General features: G+C 41.5%; 3 protein-coding genes across 3 annotated transcripts in view; all 3 read right to left on the bottom strand.

Moving 5' to 3' along the window:
• Positions 1–802, bottom strand: part of chsy1 (chondroitin sulfate synthase 1) — a 61173-nt gene extending 60371 nt beyond the window's left edge. The window contains exon 1 of the mRNA XM_061068246.1: positions 107–802. Coding sequence (XP_060924229.1) covers positions 107–417 — 311 coding nt within the window. The 5' untranslated portion in view covers positions 418–802. The remainder of the gene's footprint in view (positions 1–106) is intronic.
• Positions 803–4427: 3625 nt separating this feature from the next.
• On the bottom strand, positions 4428–9480 carry selenos (selenoprotein S). Its single transcript, XM_061067881.1, has 6 exons — positions 9260–9480; positions 8508–8636; positions 7542–7648; positions 7375–7464; positions 6283–6355; positions 4428–5061 (listed from the first exon to the last, which is right to left on the bottom strand). Exons 1-6 carry the CDS (start codon positions 9354–9356, stop codon positions 4982–4984), a joined length of 576 nt encoding a protein of 191 aa, XP_060923864.1. The 5' UTR covers positions 9357–9480; the 3' UTR covers positions 4428–4981.
• A 906-nt stretch (positions 9481–10386) lies between these two features.
• snrpa1 (small nuclear ribonucleoprotein polypeptide A') lies at positions 10387–20346 on the bottom strand. Its single transcript, XM_061068603.1, has 9 exons — positions 20148–20346; positions 17537–17684; positions 17357–17435; positions 16847–16893; positions 16659–16761; positions 16330–16409; positions 15624–15699; positions 15040–15133; positions 10387–10696 (listed from the first exon to the last, which is right to left on the bottom strand). Exons 1-9 carry the CDS (start codon positions 20227–20229, stop codon positions 10521–10523), a joined length of 885 nt encoding a protein of 294 aa, XP_060924586.1. The 5' UTR covers positions 20230–20346; the 3' UTR covers positions 10387–10520.
• Between the last annotated feature and the right edge of the window lie 1090 nt (positions 20347–21436).

Here is a 21436-nt window from a genome sequence, read left to right as displayed (position 1 = left end):
CTGCCCGCTAGCTGCCTGCTCGTCTCATCGACGTCCCTCCAGGTGACGGACACAGCTGGACCGTTACCTTCCACAGAGGAGACATGACCCCCGACACACCACGTACCTGTGCGCTGCCACGGCCCGGCTGTTCAGGTACTTCTGGGCAGTCATGACACCGACGAACAGGAAATTGTTGGACCTGGAGCCAGGCTTCTCGGTCGCCGGGGAACCGTTATCCTGCGGTGGCCATAGCACTCCGCCGTACTCCTTCCTGAGAGCCCCGTTCAGCCCGCAGCCGGCGGGGCTCGCCTTCCGCTTCTGTCCGGCTTTCTTCAACTCGGTCGCTTTGGGTAAAATGAGTCTGGAAGCCAGCGTGAACCCGACCACCAGCCCCAGCAGAACACTAAACCATGCTCTTCGGCTTCGACCTGCCATTCCCCAAAACTTCACCAGCTCGCCGTGGATCCCCGCTGTTTCCTAAACAGCGGAAAAGACACTAACCGGTGGACTGGATTTAAAAACTCACTAAATGAACGACAGTAATGCAACAGGAGCAGATCAGTAGAGCTGCCGTGTCTCCAGAGAACCGGGCTCACACACACTCTCTCATGGTAGAAAAGCCCTTTTCTTCCAGTTGCCTACGTAGCATCACAGCAGTCTCCTTGAAGCCGCCACCTGAACCGCTCTCCCACCGTCGCCCTGCCCGCTGCTCATCAAACGGCCCGTCGGGCTCCACCATCAGCTCACTTCAACGCCACTCGACAGACGCACTAGCTCTTTTCTTTGCCTTCAGCAGCGGCCCCGTCTTCGCCATATTTCGCCGTCGGAAGGATTCAGACTGTCCTGATCGCTGCTCGCGAAACGGTTTAACGTCGAATTGACCTAACGGAATTTCCGTAGAAGCGCCCTGACTGGCTGGCTGCGTGAATCCGCTCCAACCATTGGCCCCGAGCTGCTGCGTTCAGGGGGTGTGGGAAAATTGTCTAACACTGGGTACATCTGCCACACGATGGTATTTCTGAAAACTGGAGGCGCTCTCTGTGACAAACACCAAATCATTGATATTGATAACAACATCAATACCTCAGCAACAACACTACCACAACTAATGATAAAGCATGCCAATGCTGTTCAAACCACTAGTTTTGGGACTGTAACAATATTATGAGCAACTATAAATCCTGTCAAATGCAGCTGATTCTTTTTAACTGTATTAATTTCTAATGTTACTTTAATCATCCAGCAAGTCCAGAATGTATTATTCTTGGTCACTGATCAGTACTACGCATTACATAATATCCACAATCAATAGAATTCAGAGCTGTTCTATTGAACTATTTGCGTCTTTACTTGAACCAACTTGTTTTCTAAATGATGAATTAACATCATACGAGCGACCACAAACGTAGCCTGGCTCTCAGCCTGCTCTCTAGTCTCGAGCGCCCCCTGGTGGTTATCATGGTTTTGATGTTTTTTTCCCTTGATATTGTAAGCATGGAAACTAACCCTAACCATACAAACATAAAACCTTTAACCCATCTGATTAAGAAGGGGGTTTGGAGAAGTTAGCGAAGTTTTGATGCTCACATGGTGGGTTCACTCCATGTGGACAAAATAGGTCAAACTTGTGTGATATTCTCTTCAAACCATCATCAACACAGCCAGTCACAGTCTATATATATATAGTGTACTTCCTCTGTGAGCACACACACACACACACACACACCTTAACTATCACAACTAAATGCCTAATACAAAAACCTATTACAATAATCTATTAATATTGGTAAACAGAAAATGCCATTCAACAGTTCTGTTAATTCTCTCGAAATGGAGGGCATACATTAGTGGTGACAATCCATTGTCTCAATTTAGTTTTTGTGCCTTTAAATTGAACCCATATGAAAAAAGACCTAAACTTTTTAAAAAGCCTAAACATCTGACAAGGAAGTCTCAGACAAAACATTTTGTACAATCAAGATTGTTCAAAGTGAACCCAGAGGAAATGCAGGGTATACAAGGGGATCGCAAAGTGTGGAGGCTACAAAGACTACAAAGCAGCTGGGACTCTCAGAGTTGGTTGATTACCACCATCACCTGGACTGTTATGAAGCAGCCAACTGTGACAAATTGTGGGTTATACTCAGAGGAGCAGCACTGTAAGTACACATCAAGTATGTGTTATGTGTACCACGTGTTGGCATTTCTCACAGGTGGGACTCACTTGTCTGCTTACCTGTTGGCACGTGTTCAACATTTTCAACCTGGTGATATTACACATTTTCTCCTTGCAAACAAACGCAATAGACGTGAATCCAGAATGATTGTATTGCCACCAACAAGTTTGTGCATGTATCCAAAGCCTAATATATGTTATTCCTATGTGCATGCTTGTATAACAATCAACATTACATCAATGAGCCTGTCCATGCACCTTGCGAAATGTTTATTCATCACCATATCACCAACATAACCTGGAGTTAATATCATTCCTCACACACACCGTCCTGCTGCCAAACACACTCAGTATAGAACATGTGGATTAATTGGCTTCTGAAAATTAGTGTCCAGTGTTTTATGTCTTAATTTTCCGAGTTTCAAACATGTCACTATTCTCCCAGTTCAGCAGCTTTGAAACCTTACAAATTGTGAGGTGTTGGAGAAACACTGTAAAAAGAGAACTGCAATTTTGAAGAAGGAAAACTTAAATACAAAGAATTGTCTGCAGAGACAACATTATGCAAGGCTTCAACACATAGTTTCAGTCGTACAAAATACTTTTATTAGATTTCATGCTTTCAAACACAAAGTTTCAATCTTTTTTACGTTTTGGAATAAAGTATTTTTTTTATTAATCCCACAAATGGTCTGTGTACAGAAAGACCCAGACAGGCAAGTCAGCAAGTATTGAGAGACCGATAGAAACTTTGCTTCGGATTTGATTGCGTTTTTATCTGATGAAACTGAAGAGGATCAGTTTCATACATCTTACATACATGTTAATTTACTAAGAAAGATATAATAAGTCTACTTACGCCACTGTGCCATTTAACTCTGACAATCTGGGTTCTTATTAATAAAGGTTATGCCATTAAAATTGCTATAATATTAAAGATCCTTTAGTTGAGTTGATCATAGTATGTGTTAACTTGACCGGCTTCCAGTAACACGAGCCTCCCCACTGGAATGAACTGTAAGATAAACTGAAGCTACAGACACTCATTCATTCAAGAGCCTGCCACCATTAATAATATCAGTGATAGTGATTCATACAGTATGTCTCCAGCTCTTTGTGCATGCACTCAGTACAACACACATGACATCTTTATTTTATTTAGCTTCGAGCCAAAGAGAAAAAGCTGAACTCCTGTCCTGGAAAACCTGAGCCCCCAGATTACACAACCATTCTTAACTCTGTCATTTCACTCCACATTGGGCTTCAGTGTGCCAGATTCAGAAACAAACCTGCACTTAATTTAACTATCACAAACTATTTGACACAATGAAACTGGAGCCTTTTGCCCCGAGCCACAGAGAACAGTCAGTACTCCTCCGCTGAAATACTGGCTTTTAGGCCTGCTGGGAAATAACGAGTATCTTAAAATGAGCTTTTATTACTAATTATAGCCCCCTTCAAGACAGGCTTGAGGCCTTTATCATTTCATTAAATGATGCAGGTTTAGACAAAAAATATCAGGTATATTTTGGTTTCAGTGTTCAACACACACACCCATTCTATTTTAGTGACATTGGCACAATGCATTCACTAGCCCCTTAACCCAGCCTTAACCATCACAACTAAATGACAAACCCTAAAAACCAAGTCTTGCACTTCAAACATGCCTTTGAACTTGTGAGGACTGGTCAAAATATCATAATTAAATGCTTGACCCCAACCTAATTCTAAACCTAACCCTAAGTCTTCACTCACAAACAGTCCATTGAAATAGGGACAGAGAGTGAGGACCTACAATGTGAAGATTTCCTCACTCTGTAGGGTGCAGGCTCATCATGGCCCTCACAAAGACATCTGTGCAAGAATCCACACAAAGTTAGACAACTGCTAACTTGTAATCATAAATGCAAAAATGACTGCCAAATTACAGAAAAATCTGATTTGCAAATGTTTTATGAGAAAAGAAAATGCTTTCAACATGTTTATCAGATCTTAAGGAAGCAGACGATGTAAACTGTAACTTGTTCACAAGACAAGACCAAAGGGCTCCTGTAAATCATCATAAACATGGGGCCTGTGTGCCCCTGAGAATCTGTAGCCCCGAGGCAGTTGCCCACTTTGATGTTGTGTGTTCCCAGATCTCAGCCTCAGCTCCACTTCCTGGATAAATTCACTTCAACTAAAGCTTACAAAAAGTTTATAAAAGCCCCACCGCAAGTTGCACCCTCATCCCACATTCAGGTGTTCAGATAATCTCAGGTGGACACGCTTAAACTTTTTGTGGACATATTTTTATTGCAGAAAAATTTGTTAAATGATAGACGTACCCTCTTTCCATTTACATAGATCAAAAATGTAACTATATAATCTGAATCTAATGTTGCGTATAACTAACAGTGCCCAACAGCTACAGCTGCTGTAGTAGTAGAAACTGTTAAGTTATGTTGTTACACATTTATTAAAATATATCAGGCAGCACACAGACTGTAAACATCTTCAGCCAAACCAGGTGGTTAAAAACCATTTACAGGTTAGGCTTCATTACAAGCTTTCAACTCCATGATTCATTTGAAATTTTAAAGTTATAATCCAAGATTATCCTTATCTTTGATGCTAAACAATATAGCAGCACAGAGATCAGAGAGTAAATAACAGAGATGAGAATCAGACAGAAGGAAATCAGACCGGACAGAAGGCATGTGCTGTCTTCATGTAAGTGTGGGTTTAATAACGTTGTCAGCTTGGTTCAATCAGCCTGTGTGCACATCAAGAATGTCAGAGGTCGAAGGTCACGCAGACCTAAGTCTCTGACCTTCTTTAACCTCATCCACCAGATGACGGCCCTCTCCGGCCAGGTCTAAAGGTGCAGGAGCCTCCTGCTCCTCCAGAGAGGGGGTTGTAGTCTGAAAGAGACACAAGACAACAGAATGAAACAAAAATAGAGTAGGAGACACACACGTTCATTATTTAAGGGTTGGGGTTATTTAAACAACTGGCATTAGCAGATGGTGTAATCTCTTGTTCATACACAAAAACATCATCCAACAATATCACCTGAATAATTTGGCCTTTGCTGACCTCTAGTGGTTTAACTCTTCATTACGCTTCAGTGACATAGACGTGTCAGTACACTGTGACGTCACTGAATTTCATTTGTCTTAAAACTCACCCAGGGAAGAGACACTGCTGCTCAGTCTGGTGTACAGAGTGCAAGTTTATGAATGGAATTTATCTTCCCTCCATTTCCACTGGATTAAATTGCTTTTGCAATATGGTTTGGACCAGAGGGTGATTTTTTGAACTTGCCCGCCCCTTCAATGACGGCCAAGAGGAAGTCTCCAAAACAATCTGTCCAGCTCGTTGCTTTGTACATGGTAACAGGGAAAACCTGATACTGAAATTCCTCAGGATTTGAATGAAAAGTAGCTTTATTACTTAACATTGGAAAATCCAGCCAAGTCTAAGGTAGGTAAAAGCTACCTTAGACCCCCCCCCCTCTGTTTTTTCTCTAGTTTTGAAAATAAATGCAGGTCTATTCCTACACAGGCAACCTCCTTTTAAATAATAGCATCTTTGGCATCAAAGTAGATGTTTGAGGAAATAACCAGGTAAATAAACTGTCTGTTAAAAGAGGAAAACACTAATTAAATGGGTGGGAGCTGGAACTTGTTGTTGGTATAGAAACAGCAACATATTTTGAATTGGTACATGGTCCTTTACATTAAAGTACATTGTGTCGAACTACAGGGCATGTACGATTTTTTTAAATGGAAAAACTATGAAAAAAAAAAGTAGGAACTAGCAACATACAGTATAACTAGCACCTCTTTAGGGCTGCCACTAACAACTATTTTTCTATCAACTAATCTGTCAACTATTTTACCGATTAGTCGATTAATCTAAACAATTCATTTTCCTCCCAAAAAATTAAATTGACCATTTCATTTCATATTCGAAGCGGCGCACCGCAATCTGGAGACAGTGGCGATGATAATATTGGCAACAAACAGGCAAATTTCCATCCGTGCAGAACAACAACATAAGAAAGAGCTTACTGGAGCTCTCCCTCTCTTTAACATTTCAAACTCCTGTGTGTTCCAGCTGCTGTCCTGTGAAGTACATACCAGCACTGCGGAGTGGCTTCTTATCAGTCGTTGGTTTCTGCGCTGTTGTTGATGAGCTGGCCTCTTCCGTGGTCTGCAGAGAGATGGATTCATCAGATACAACAGTCATCATGTCCGCACTGATGTTTGAGAATGTAGTTGACAGCCATAAAACCCTTTGATCATTAATTTTTTATGTTGAAGTGAAGTATTCATTTTACAGCAGAAACACGTCAGTGTGTGATTGACTATAAAAGAAAACAATGAAGTGATGCCAGATTTCTCTGACCGGCTGAGACCAAACAGTGTAAAGTTTTCCTGCCATGTCAAGCCAGAGTCAACTGAGGTGACTTTGACTGAGCCAACAGATCAGTGGAAAACATTGCAGAGAACATGCAGGAGCTGTTAAATTAAGAGTTTCCGATGACAGAAGGTTAATGTTGTATCAAACAGCAGTCGCTGGCATCTATCAACCCTGAGATTTGAAGGATTAATAAGTCAAAATTTAATTTTGCCCTAAAACTACGGATGGACAAATGGAAATCTTTTCTCTGCTGGGAGGAAAGAAAGAAGCAATGTTCACTGACATGGATTTAAAGTCTGACATCCGGGTATAAAGTACATCAGTGTATTGTTCTGTTTCTAAGACCGGATTCAGGACTAAAGGTGACAGGGCTTTTGAAGTCCTCAGCTCTGAGGAGCCTCCCTGAGGATCTGTAGCTACAGAATAAGCAGCATCTTTTTAAAGTAATTAAGCCTTTAATTAATCCTAATACATAATTTTCTTACCGTCATACTGCCTTATCTCCTGAAAGAATTTTGTTATTGTTTAAACTGTATTTTAATGTTTTAGTTCTGTATTATTTTATTTCCTGAGATTCCCTGACATTTCTTTATCCTGTTTCCATGTAAAGAACTTGAGTGCTGTATAAATTATTACCTCTGTATCCAACTGAAAGGTGAGATAGTTTTCATTATGGTCTGTTGTGTGGATGGTAATCAAAGGGTTTGAAAATTATGAAGTCTGTCTGATAATGTTGAAGTGAGCGAGGCCACACATTAAAGAACCTGCTCTAAAAATCAAAGTTACAGGACATTAAAGTGGAAACTCACCTGAGAGGGTTTTTTGTCTCCTTTGTAGCTTTTTCCCTGTGTCATGCTGTCCCATATCTCTATCTTCTGCCTCCTCTTCTCTTCTTCTTGCTGTTTGAACAATAAATTGAGGTTAAGGTCCATCAGTTCAACACAACATCATCATCATCTCTCGTTCTCTTCTGCACCTGTTTCTGTTTTTCTTTGAAGAGGACTGCCTTGGCATCAAGCTCCACTTGCATCTTTCGCCGGGCTGCTTCCATGGCCTCTTGTCTTTTTACCACAAATGCAGAATCTTCAAAAAAAGCAGACAAACACACATAAAATTTAGTATTTACTAATAAGCAGTGAATCCCCTTGAAATTAACCATTGACATGTTCCACAGATGTTACAGTGGTGCAAATCATCAGTTTATAGATGCAGCTTTGATAAGAAACGATACATTTATTAATCCACACACATGAACAGGCACACTCATGCAAATGAGGGAAATTTGTCCTCTGCTTTTAACCCATCTGGTGAACACAGTAGGACACACAGAGCAAGTTTTAAGTACAGTATGTTTCACAGGCAGACAGCAGGAAGGGACAACTTGTACAGAGGGGAGGAAGTGAAAATCTACTGTAAATAATAATCATAATATAGTAATGAATGAGATTTGTTCAGTCAGATGTAGATGTGCACGTGACAACCTGGAGGAAGAGACCCACTCAATTGGAAGCCTAAAGTAAAAACGATTTTTTTCCAGAGGAAGAGGAGTCATGTTGCAAAAGATTCACAGAAAGTATGAACATGGAGAATGGGTTACAGGCACTGAGAACTTAACTAACATACCTTAGGCGGAGTGTTTACTGTTTCATATGTATCCACATAGTTTTTACAGGAACAGTGTCGCAGTCACTTTGGAAACTGAAAACAGGATCTAATTGTCTCTGACTGGTGCTCTATGAAGTCAGATCGATCTTTGAAACTATTACTGTCTTTATAAACTATTATAAAGTCTACTGCAAACATGCTAAAGTTATATTTACATATTTTTCTATATTATTTGACCCTACATTGTACATGGAATGCTGTTTTGATTTACTTACATTCGACTAATCAAACGTTTTGGCTTTGTATCTTTATGTATCACACGACGTGTGGTTCTCACCTTGTGGTGTGGCGGAGGAGCTCTGGGAGCTCTGCCTGGATATCTTCTTGCTCAGGTACTGGATGAGCAGGTAGGCCAGCACAGAAACCAGCAGCAGATACCAACCATACTGGGACAGAAGCTCTCCCGCTGTTTTTGTACATGAGGAGAAAATGCAAAATTAGATGCATATTAAATCAATATTATTATTACAACTACGGTTCATATCTTTAAAAAGAAACTGGGTTGATAAAAACTACAGCAGTAAAATCTGAGATGATAATTACTGACCTAATTGATTAAAAATGTGCGGGATTGTAACTAACATATATATCATATCAGATGCAGTTACTAAATAAGAATATCTCTGATATATCACATTAGAAACTTGGTTTAACAGTCTATATGAAGATAGAATTGTGTATATTGCATGTATACATAAACATCATAGTAGGACACAGACATACCGATGTTTACATACGTATACGTACATATATGTATGGGTATATATGGGTGTGTATTTAAATAGATACAGTATGGTAATATGGACTCAAAGATACACATCCAAAGAGACTATTTTAACAGCTAGCTTCACCCTGGGAGACGAGCTGCCATCAGCTAACAGCTACTTCAGCTTGCAACTGGTGTTTGTCTCCATGAGCTGTGCTAACTATCAGCATGCTGTTGTTTACGATGACTAAACCATCGGTTCGCTAAATCTGAAGTTAAATCCGGGCAGCAGTAAACAGTGTTCCGGTCTAGTGTGAACTTACCCGTCAGGCTCAGTGAAGTCAGATCCTGGTTCTTCGGCGGTTCTTTCTCCACGTGATATCCTCCCTCATCTGTGATCTCCACATCATCCATCTCCATTTCTCTCTTTCGGTCGTATACTCAACGTTTTCCTCTCTTTGGTCACTTGTGTTATGAACGAGTCCCCGTGTCGACCATATTTGATAGAACTAAAACAGGAAACGTGACGTGGTCAGTTTATACTTGCTAACCCTTTCTTCTTCGAGGATTGCTGACGGTTGTTATATTTGTTCAAGGCGTATTATCGCCACCTACAGGACTGGAGTTATCAGGAGACTATCAGGGGGGAATCTTTAACTTGGGCTTCCAGCTGCACTTTGAGGGCCTGAGCACTTGCGATCTTGGATTTTGATGCGGCCGGGATGAAGGGTGAACAGGTAATGGGCGAAACGTCAACGTGTGCTGTGCGTTTTGTGAATCGCGGGAAGGATAAACACGTCACTTCCTGCCCTTAACCCCGTGTGTAGACCACTAGGTTAAAATTTTATGTAAATCGAATTAACGTTGTAATACGAGGCTGGCCTCCTTTTGGCAGTAGGCGGTGCTATCACTACATACAAACTAACACTCTTGTTTCCCTTCAAAATCTTTCACCTTTGCAAGTCTAAAGACATCTAAGGAATGACCACTCACATTGCTACATTAAAGCAAACTGACAAGGATGGGGTGGAGGTCATTATTAAGTCAAAAACAAGTGCTATTATTTCAGCTTAGCATATCGATCCGAGAGTTTATGTTCGTAATGAAATGACATATCACTACTGATTTTTGTACATGTCGGTCAATTGTGGTTTTATGGCTGCTCTTTAGGGGGCGCTTTTCACTTATTTTGCAACGCCATTTTAAATTACTCCAAAATATGTACATATCATCAGGCCGGACGCCTTTGGTGAGTTTTCAAGCAAGTTCAAGCCATCAAAAAAAGGGATTAATTTTCCTAATTAACCAATCAAAAAGCAATAGTTAATCCTCGGGCCCTCAGTTTCGATATATCTGTCTATTGATATGGAACTATTGGACAGAGTCTACATAAGTGAATTGCATTCAGCTTGGAATGTCAATGGCTGCCTCATAAAGAAAGTGGTCCCAATTCGAATATTCAAAATTTGTTTAATGGTCATTTTACAAAATAAAAAAACCAGCCCAGGTAAATGTACGTTCAACACAAGAAATTCACAACATATAAAAAAAAAAAAAAAAAAAAAAAAAAGGCTTTCAGGGTTTTCAGGAGCCATTAACATGTGGCTCTTGAACCATATCTTCATCATCCTCTGGATTTCTCTCATTCATCTGCTCTCCAGCGTCTCCACCCATGTGTGTTTCCATCTGTTCAGTGTCTTCCTCTTCTTCCTCCTCCTCCTCCTCCTCTTCCTCCTCTTCCTCCACCATTTCACCTGAACCTGATTTAACAAACAAATAGATTTATTCATCCATCTATCAAAATACAATGACACTGATAAACAAATCAAATCAATCGGGTAAGGCTGAAGTTATCCCAGTTTTACTTCTTCAATTTCTTAATACTGAGGCCCAATCCCACTTCACCACTTCTCCCTACACCGTGTTTTCAACAGTAGTCTTGGCCCATAAAACAGAGCTACAAGAGGTCGTGGTTGAAATATTACCCTACGAATTGGGAAAACCCTTCAAGAAAATCATCAATAATTGTCAATGTAAACGGACGAGAAAAAGATTTGCCGGGGATGTCATCGTAAAAACATGGTTAGGGTTAGATCTTAAATAAACCAATGCTATTGTTTGCAGTTACTAAAGGGACAAACCTATAATATCCAAATAACTTCTATGCTAATGCAGGGGGATCAATGACATTTGAAATTGAAAAGCTTGGATGCGCGGCATTACCACCAATAAATATCACCAATAAATCAAAAGCTCAGAGCTTCAAGCTGCTTGCAGTGGTCTGTATGCAACCCTGCCAGGATGTGTTGTTAATAAGGGGTGCAACGATTAGTCGACGCCGTCGACAAAAATCGATGACAAGAATAGTCGCCGACGAATTTACAAGTCGATGATTCGTTGGTTACGTCATAGCACGTGTTTTTCGTGCCGTGCAGTTGAACTAAACGTCGTTTTACCGGAGGTGCTGATGAAAGCAGCTGAGGAGTGAGCCATCTTGCTCCCTTCCTATCTCTGAAAGTCGCGCATGTGCAATAGCGTCAAAACACGGAGCAATGCCGGCCTCCGCTGCAGCAGCATCGCGTACCAGAAAGTAAAAGTTCGGGAGAACTTCACCCGTAACAGCCCGAAAAAAACTAGCTGCAGTATCTGTACAGCGGACCTGCTCTCCATGGAAGCAGGACACGTGATTGTGAGGAGGAGGCACGTGTGACTTCGTAACGGAGACGATGCGGACTCGCCTCTGTCAGATGTTATATATACACGTATATACCTGCGCGCAGAATTCTAGCATCCAGTACAAAAATATGGTTTAAACTTTTTATTAACGAGTTTAAAAGCGTTATGTTATCCTATTGCCGGACAAACGTCTTTTATTAATCATAATTATTTAGTCAGAAGAAGACTGTAGTTTCGTTTGTTGATGTTTTTATTAATGTCACCTTCCCTGTCGTTTTTGTCAACAGGAAAAATGAATACTTGACTTTTAATTTATTTGTTTTATTAGCACTTTGCCTGTCCTTGCTTTTAAATGGACAAAAACTAGATTTTTCGTTGCTTTTGTGTCAACAGTACCTTTATATGCAACAAAGTTTATTTAAAGACATTTTTTTGGAATGAAGTAACAATCTTTTGTGCCTTTATTTTCAGTCATCACATGCCTCGAACAACCTCAAGCTAAATTTAAAAGCTGTTTGCTAAATAAGAGCAATTGAGAATTTGTGTCCTTCATAATCCGATTAGTCGATTAATCGTTTCAATAATCGGTGACTAATCGACTATCAGAATAGTCGTTAGTTGCAGCCCTATTGTTAATAGAGGAGAATTTAAGTTCAGTAACATCGCTGCTGAATGCGGGTTCAATCAAGTACAATGTGTCTTCAAAGAGGGGGATGCGTCCTGGAATTATGGAAAAATCAAGCCACAAAAAAAAAAAATCGCTAGCATGATAACGGGTGTAGATTTTTTGTACTGTGAAAAATGACCATAATACATTAAAATGATATTAAACAAAGATATTACAATCATCATTCTTTTTTAATCCTAATATATCCTGCTATATTTGTCGGTCTCTCCCAGCTTGCTGGTGATTTGCAGGGCAATTTGGGAAATTCTCGTAGCCCTCGGTTTAAAGTGTGGGTCTGAAAAAACCTCAGTTTCGCAGGCTGTACGGATCTAACACTTGGCCTTACCCCTCTGTCAAAGCAAGTATTGGGACAGCCTACCAATGCACAGGAACGAGCTAAACGAAGAGGAAGGGCCAAGGGGTGAAATGGGATTGGGCTTTAATCTACACTACGTGCTGTAGTAATTAGTTGCTGCAGAAGGACATTTTGTGGAAATGAACCAGTTTCTTTATGGCAACAAAACATGTCAGCAAATGGAACTGAGCATCTCACTGATGTGCTCTTAAAGGCTTAACAACAATAGAGCTCAATGACAGAGGATTAATGCCGGGGTCAGACTACATGATATCAGTTTGCATGTTATGTGTCATAATGGACACTATTTAACACCACATATAGGACGCCTTATGACATCCAAACATGTTTAATTGGAAGTCAGTTGCGAGCGCTTCCATACTGGCAACGAAATTATGTCGTAAAAGTTTGCAAACATATGACTAGCAGTATGTAGTCTGTCATACCACTCGGGAACCACACAGGAAAAATGTATGTCAATTAGTGTTGTCATACCAAAATTATGACTTCAATACTATACCTGCCAAAATATCACGATACTCGATACTTTCGATTCGATACCACAAATACGATATGATACTGGTATATTTATCTATGATAGTAATAAATAAAACATATGTAGGGTTCCCTTTTTTACCAGCTTGTTCCTGCCCAGCTTTTTGAACACTTAACAAACGGTATTCATATTAGTATTAGCCTACAGCAAGATATTAATGAAAACTAAATGGTGACATCATAGTAGGGCTGGGCGATATGGGAAAAAATGTTATCACGATATGTTTTTCCATATTGATCGATCTCGATTCTTATCACGATATGTAGTTTTTGATCAGTTTCCTGAAGCCGTCCCTCTCCGCTGTGCTCAGGGGCATCATATCTGTAGCTAAGCAATAAGTAATAGCGCTCGTTATATTTTTTCCCCGCTTCGATTGTTTTCATATGGGGCAATGGCTGCAAAACACGACTGGATGGACTGTTGTTTTGCTAACATAGCATCGCTAACGTTAGCGATGCTAACAGGAGACGTAGTGGTCTTGCCTGTCTCTTTGTTTGGTGTCGTGCAAACTTGAGCCCGCAGAGTCAAACTCTCTGTGTAATCACTGGGATGGTGCCGTCTCAGGTGATTGAAAAAGTTTGTGGTGTTTCCCGTCCTGGCTGGTCCCGACCGCCGGCATATTTTGCAGACCGGCTTAGTCTGCTCCTCGTCCTTTTAGCCGTATCCAAACCACGTCCACACAACTGACGTCGCGTTACGCTTTTTTTCGACAATGTCTTTGGTTCCGGGTGATGTAGTGATGTCGCTCTCACATTCGGCATTATTTTCGCTGTCCCCGACTTCAGTTTCACTCATTTTTTCTCCTTTTTCCAACTTCGTTCTCTCTCTCGCAACTGCAGCAGCTCTCACGATGGGAAGTGGGCGTGTCGTGTCCTAACTGCAGCCGGCAGACTCCGACACTGTTGTTGCGCTTACTTTTGCCACGTGAGATCGAATACATGTCACGAGGAGATAATCGAAATCGATCAAAATTTTATCGCGATCCCGAATCGGGATCGAAAAATCGCCCAGCCCTACATCATAGCATTGATTATATACGGCTATGCAGGCCTATTGTCCGTATCTGACTATATGACTACATAGTTATTTCCACAAGAGTTACATAATTTTACAGATGTGTGTTTGAGGTGAAAAAAAAGTAAAAACATGCCACCTGAGCGAGTGAGTGGGGGCGGGGCTCCGGGGCCTGTGTGTGTGTGTGTGTGCGCTGCCTGGGCGCGGGCGCGCGCAAACGCACACACACACGCCCACTCCTGTTTTTTTATGCTGGTCTGATACGATGCTGATTTGACAAATGAACGTGACGTTCCCGTTCAACATATGAACACTGCACAGGGAGGGGCGAGGAGCCGCGGGATGAGACCCCCCCCCCCACCCCGGAGAAACAACGACTTGTTTTGCTGCTCCGCCGTGAAAGAGATGCGGACGTCAAAGCATTAGTTCTCGCATCCCCCCCCCCGGTTCGGGCGCTCCATCTGTCATGTCTCCGCTCGTTGCGCCACACAGTTTGAGAGAAAATCACTTCCAACAAGCCGAGGACGGTCGGCTCGGCCATGTCTCCCCTCCTCGCTGTGAGTGAGGACTGCCTGTTGCATCTATGAGAGCTGGGTAGCCCCGCCCCTCGCAGTCAATGCATGCAGGCAGCGGGACAGGGAGCGGAGCAGAGAGTGCACTCTCTTTGCCTGCTATTATAATAAAGTACCGGTACTAAAAATATGCTAAAACGTATCGTTTTTAACGTAAGGGTACCGCGGCAACACTAATGTCAATAATCTCCTTATCGGACAGTGATCATTGAAACAGGAACAAGTATCTGACCCCAGTCGTCTTGTTTAAATTTTACACTGACCTTGTCTTAGATCTCGGCCTGGGATCTGTCCCGCCTGAAGCATCCCTTTCAACCTCTCCACCTCAGCCAATGACGAGGCATTGGCAATGGCGTTCTGAAATACAAACACATTCATGTTAGCCTCAGCCTCAAATGATCCAACAAAACCTGTTCACCCCTTTAAATCCTGGAATTTCCCTGTACAATAGTTATTGAGCTGATAATTGTCTTTACGCGTTTGTAATAGTCTTTGATTTAGGATTTTTATTTGGCTGTACATAAAACAAAAAAAATCACTGCATGGTCTATGAGGTCAAAGGTAACCCAACCATATTTGAGTAAGACTGGGAGTTACAATTAAAACCTCTTCAATAATTAGACCACATGGTGACTAACTGTGTAAATCTTCCTCAGAGGAAGACTCAAATGTGATAGAAAACTACAGAAAAAGCTAGAGCCTCATTAAGATGATTAGTGTTTTTGATGGACGCATGTCATATTCTATGACATGGTCATACCAATAATACATTTGAAAAAAAATCTACTTTTGATATCTTGACAACCCAAAAACTCATTGTCAACAGTTTCAAATTAACAAAGTCAACCTTGACAGCTTCCACATCTGCTTGAGTCGGCCCTGCCTTCTTCTTCTCAAGTTGCGCAGCCACTCCAGGAGTGAATCTGAAATTAACACACCTCGTTTAGACAATGTGGACAAACACAGCATCTCTGACCTCTCAACCAGTGTAGTCAATCTCAAGTGTAGTGTCTTTTCTTAGGTCAAATAAACTGATACATTGTCCAAAGACAGCAGTCCTGAGCAACACTGTGGTGAACGCTACTGGCTTTAGGTTTACAGGGTTGGGGCCCATTTACATATTTAATCACCTCCGCTGAGAGGTTTGTTTTTTTCTACTTGCTGGAGCACATTTTGTTTAATTTCTTTGCATTACGAAATACTTGGAAGTCAATTAAAACTTCAATCCTTGCAAGTATTTAGACAGTTGCATGGTTTCTGTTCCAAAGGCTTTGAGATTATTATCAACCCACCAGTCAGTGCAGTTGTTTTAAATTGAATGCGCTAAAGAGTCTGTAGAACAAGAAATGTTTGCCAATCCAAATGCTGAGCTGGACTAACTGTTTAAATAAAGCAGATTCCTCCAATTCCTGTATGTTTGTCAATCACTGTGTATTCTGAAGTACACAAACATACAAGTTGTGACAGTGTTTTTAATGATTAGTTAACCCATTCAACCAGCCAGGATCCAGCGGTTCTGAGGAGCTGCTGTCTTATGTGGACTTTCATCTTACGTTTTCGTTCGCTTGGCAATATCCTTTGCAAGCTGAGCACCTCGTTTGCCTTTGAACATTTTCTCCGCCTCCTGGCGCTCCTATGATGATATCACACAGTTTAAGTGAAAACTCTTGTTAATCACACACTGAGCTTTGATCCAAGGGGGGCCAGGCAGGAAAAAACACAATTCACCACAACTCATTACTTATATCCAGTGCAAAGTTTAACAGTTAACCAGTCTGTACTTTTTAGCCTCCATCCCCAATACTGTAAAAAACACATTACATAACATTTACAATCTGGACTTTGAAGAATAGGCACAATGTACCTGCTCACTTGCACTTACCTTAAGCTTAACCTTCTGGAAGTCAAGCACACGGATTTGGGGAATTTTGCTGATGACATAGAGCCTGTAATGCTTCTTGTTGGTCACTGGATTCCTTAACAGGCTGGAATTTCAGTGATTATTAACATTTACAATGATAATAAGGCAGTGCAAAAAAATCATAAGAGTTGAGTACTGATGGTTCATACCTGAGGAGGGACAATGTCTTCACCGAGGCTAGAGGGTCCAAGTCACCCTTATAAAAGAAAAGAATGACATTACAACAAAACACCACAGGCATGTCTCAGCCCTACCTCCCGGCACTACATTTTTATTTCACTTCACTTAAAAATTTAGGCAAAGTTACCAAATTAATTTAAAAAGCTTATAAAGGAGAGATTCATTGAAGAGCATTGGTCCAGATGAGTGACATTTTACACGAAATACCACTGAAACAAAAAAATAAGCCATTTAACCCGATAAGATATCAATAAAATACATCTACAATTTGGAGCCTGTGGTTTTGTTGAATTACTTTTAAAAATTTAGCTTTGAGAAAAATGATCACCATGGAAGTAACAAAATACAAGAATATCGAAATGTGGAAGAGTTACAATTTTTCTAGCATTTCAGCGTACATGTTGCAGTCAACATTTTAATTTCAAATAGAAAAAGTTGAGTTTGTTCGGTTGCACTAAATGCTGTTGAAATGGACTCACCAGCTCCTGAATGTTGTTATTTGTGAGAACCAGTTCAGACAGACTCGGCAGCGCGTGCTCCAGATTCTCACCTACACGACTGGAGAAGGCATTGTTTAAAGGGTATACAAGGAGAGTGGTCAATTTGATTATTCAAGATTAACATGGTTTGTTTTATACAAGGATTCAACCGTAACTTACCAAATCCTGTTGTTGTTCATTAGCAGTGTTTTCAGCCTTTTGAGCAGAGGGAAACCATCCATTTTTCTGACTTCATTGTCAGAGAAGTCAATAGTGTCGAACTGGTCCAGAGTTGCTCCGAGATTTTCAAGCACTGGGATTTTATAACCTGTGGAGAAAAAGAAGAAAAAAGACATTGAATTGTATCTATAAAGCTCAAAAATCAATGAGCTATGATAAATGTACTATCCTGGCTCATAATTTCTATTAAGCATTGGCCGTTTTCTATCATCTAATAAAATATAGACGAGTCATGCTTAGTTGCTTAATCAGTTTCACCTCTTGCACCGCTGCATCATTATATTCAGCGCTGCTTCAGGATCAGGACAAAAGCAAACTCCTCAGTCCCTCACTGACATGCTGTCACTTTACAGTTTAACAAATTAACACCATCACTGATAAATTATTAGGACACACACAGGACTGACTTTTACTTTGTTTGTTTGAGTCGCTCTAGAGTTTATGAGACACATGTTTAAACACACCGTGCGCCGCTACATACAACACAAGACTTGTTGTATGTAGTCAGGACATTGTTAAGTGAGCGGGATGATGCAGTCAGGATCCAACATCATCGATTAATATCTAAATACAAGTAATTATCAGTTTGTGTGAACAGAAGAGCATGCATACACATGTACACAATCTAGCAGACAGAAGTTCTTCTTGCAGATTACGACGTAAAAACAATAAAAACCGGTCATGTTTGTCTGAGTGATTGTATTAACTGAAGAAAAAGCCGCCATTTGCAGTAACATAGAAAATTTTGGATTTGATACATTGAAATGCATCGATACGTTGTTGTGAATCGAATCATGAGGCTAGTTAAGATGAACACGTCTAGATGAAAGCCTTTTTTTCAAATGATCCTCAACACATTTTAAAGTTTGCACAGATCTTATTTGGGTATAGCATGCAGGGCTCATACACATTTTGACCAATGGAATTCCATGACTTTTCCATGACTTTAAACCAAATTTCCATGACCGAACATTGCGTGAAATCTCGGTGTATACGCGAAAAAGTGACAAAATGTAGTATTCAAACTAACAATGAGAATTCCAAGGCATACAGCACACCTTAAATGACACAAACCAAAGTATGCCTGCTTATATTTTGAGCATATTTCTTTAAAAATGTATGAATTATTTAAAACTCAGCGTAAATGAACTAGGGATGGGCATTCGATTAAATTGTCTTAATCGATCGTCGGAAGAATTAACGATCAATTTTTCGATTAATCATTCATATTTTTATATTAAAATTCACTATTTATAGCCTATATTAAAATGCAGTGAAAATAGAAAAAACAGCGTGTTTCCTCATTGAGATCTTTATTACAAGATTAACAACTCTTGTTGCAGTTAAACAGGATCCGTTCAATGTTACACTTGTAAATAAGCGCTGCTGTCCTCCTAAGCCCCGCTGAGAGAGCAGCTAGCCGCTGAGAGCTAGCTCGATCTGACGGCTCTCGACCTCTCAGTCCGGTCGTTGTAACGCCCTCACTCCCGGAACCCCTCACCCAGACCCGGGTCTGTCCGGGTTACCCTCCGCGTGGACTGAGGGTCCGTGTGCGGACACGAAGCCGAGCAGCAGAGGCTTAGCTCCGGGCTGCTTCCTCCAGCTGCTAACAGACACGCTGTGCTGCGTTCAGGGCAACTCGGATATTCCGACCTCCTGCCACACAGCGAACATGCAATAGTTTATCGATGAAAACATGTCATCAATCAAATTCTTAATGATCAATTAATCAATAGTCGAGTATTTATGCCCATCCCTAAAACGAACGACATGAAAATAAGAATATAACAAATTTCCATGACTTTTCCAAAACTTTTGGGAAATTATTTTTTTCCATGACTTTTCCAGGCCTGGAAAAACACATTTTAAAATTCCATGACTTTTCCAGGTTTTCCATGACCGTACGAACCCTGAGCATGTTCACTTCCAAGCCCTAATATAAGTGGGTGTGTCTAGACCAGGGTCACATTAATTGAAACACTGAAAATAGTGTTTATCTAATATATTATAAAAAACTTCTAATATCCTCTCATTGCAAGTGTTGGCAATGAGAACCCTTGGAAACGTTTCACTGAGACAGTGCTTTACTGACGGTCCCTGGCTTCAGCACTCATTCAACATTTCCACACAAGCTCCATGCAATTTGGTGGAGGGCATGTAGGAGAGCTATGCTAACATTAGCAGGCCCAGTACATCGATAACGTTACACGGACCACCTGATGGAAACCCCATGTAACTTCGCTGCTTCATTGAAGAACTCCCCTCGGATCCCGGTGTTTGACTCACCGGTGCTTTAGCTCACATACCCGATTATCTGCTCTAGTGGTGGGGTTGCTCTCAATCACTGCGCTATTGCTATTCTACTGCTAACAGTCACACGGTAAACACTAATGTAGCGTAACTCAGCCGAACAGTAAAGACTCTGCTGCTCACGTCACAGAGTGCAAAACCCAACCAACTAAGTATTTGAATGGAGCGCGGGCCTGCTTTTAGCCAAATGAAGCTAAGCTCACCAAGCTAACTAGGTAGCGATGAAGACAGTTTAGCTAACCTCGTAAATCCAGCTCTCGGTCTCTCACAGGGTTGGTGTACTGAGCGGCCTGCTCGATCAGCTCCGCAGATAACTTCACCATGTCGAGGGACACAACACACGATAATAACTTCGGATTTCTGCAACCAAACTGCGCACACGCTTCGGACCGGAACAAAGCCTGGGAGCTCTTCTTATAAGTGATGTGTCCTTCCGGGTCGAGGCTTCGGAGCGCGTATCGAGGCTTGTGTTGATGACGTATGTGGCGACGTTCAGAGCCTCGCGAGCCGGCCGTACCAAGTGACTGAGTCAGGAAATGGTTCGCGGATTTGGCGGGCGAATCGAAATATAAAGGCCGAATTATAGTACTGCGACTGCAACTGCAGCTGGCCACGCAGTTGCATCGACGGACTCGTTTTGGTTTATGGTTCCCCAAGGGTTGCGCGTGTTGCAAAGCAATTCCCCGCCAGAACACTAGGGGGAGTAACGTGTTTTGTCGAAGACGACCTTAGAGACGCCTTCTTTGTGGCTCTGGCAGTCGTCGTTGAGGGTTTACTTACCTTCTCCCAGTCGTGTTCGCCACCATAGATATATATAAAGACTAGATATCTCGCTCGACGGAGCCGGACGTCACCACATGGCGGCCATCTTGTTGCGGGAGGCTCTCTCACCCATAACATTGTGTTGGTAGTTGTAAATAACCATAACTTGCTCAATTTTCAACCGATTTTGAAACGGTCTGGTTTGTTATAAACGTCAGAGATGTAGTTATGACACTGCATAAATTATTAATATTTTTTAGAAAATAACATAATTATTCATAAGTACACAGTGTCATATCTACATCTGTGACGTTTATAACAAACCAGACCGTTTCAAAATCGGTTGAAAATTGAGCAAGTTATGGTTATTTACCACTACCAACACAATGTTATGGGTGAGAGAGCCTCCCGCAACAAGATGGCCGCCATGTGGTGACGTTCGTCTCCGTTGGCCGGCAACGCGGCCGAGATATCTAGTGTTCATATCTGTGTTCGCCACAGCCACACACACCGTGAACGATGGAATACTTGAGTCAAAGTGAGTTGGACGAGATAGAGTTGATTACCATTCAACAGCAACTGATAATATTGCTAAGGAGGAGACGAGAAGAACAACCACAAAACAGGAGACGGAGGTGGCATGTGCGTCCACTGAAGCAATCGAGGCGGAGGACGGGCGAATATGCATCCCCAGAGCCACCCACCTCAACACCTGAGGCCTCCGTCCAGCCGTCCACTTCCTATCCTCCGCGCCCCAGTTTACCGGCT

Source organism: Limanda limanda, chromosome 3, assembly GCF_963576545.1.
Source record: "Limanda limanda chromosome 3, fLimLim1.1, whole genome shotgun sequence".
NCBI classification, from domain to species: Eukaryota; Metazoa; Chordata; class Actinopteri; order Pleuronectiformes; family Pleuronectidae; genus Limanda; species Limanda limanda.
Note: the sequence above shows the minus strand (reverse complement) of the source record. Positions and strands in the feature narration are given on the sequence as shown.

Coding starts and splice junctions, on each gene's coding strand:
- selenos (XM_061067881.1), bottom strand. CDS start 9,356: ATGGAGATGGATGATGTGGAGATCACAGATGAGGGAGGATATCACGTG. Junction 8,637..9,259: donor GACTTCACTGAGCCTGACGG/GTAAGTTCACAC, acceptor GTACAAAAACAG/CGGGAGAGCTTCTGTCCCAG. Junction 6,356..7,374: donor GAGACAAAAAACCCTCTCAG/GTGAGTTTCCAC, acceptor ATCTCTCTGCAG/ACCACGGAAGAGGCCAGCTC.
- snrpa1 (XM_061068603.1), bottom strand. CDS start 20,229: ATGGTGAAGTTATCTGCGGAGCTGATCGAGCAGGCCGCTCAGTACACC. Junction 17,436..17,536: donor ATGAACAACAACAGGATTTG/GTAAGTTACGGT, acceptor TGCCTTCTCCAG/TCGTGTAGGTGAGAATCTGG. Junction 16,410..16,658: donor TCCAGAAGGTTAAGCTTAAG/GTAAGTGCAAGT, acceptor ATATCATCATAG/GAGCGCCAGGAGGCGGAGAA.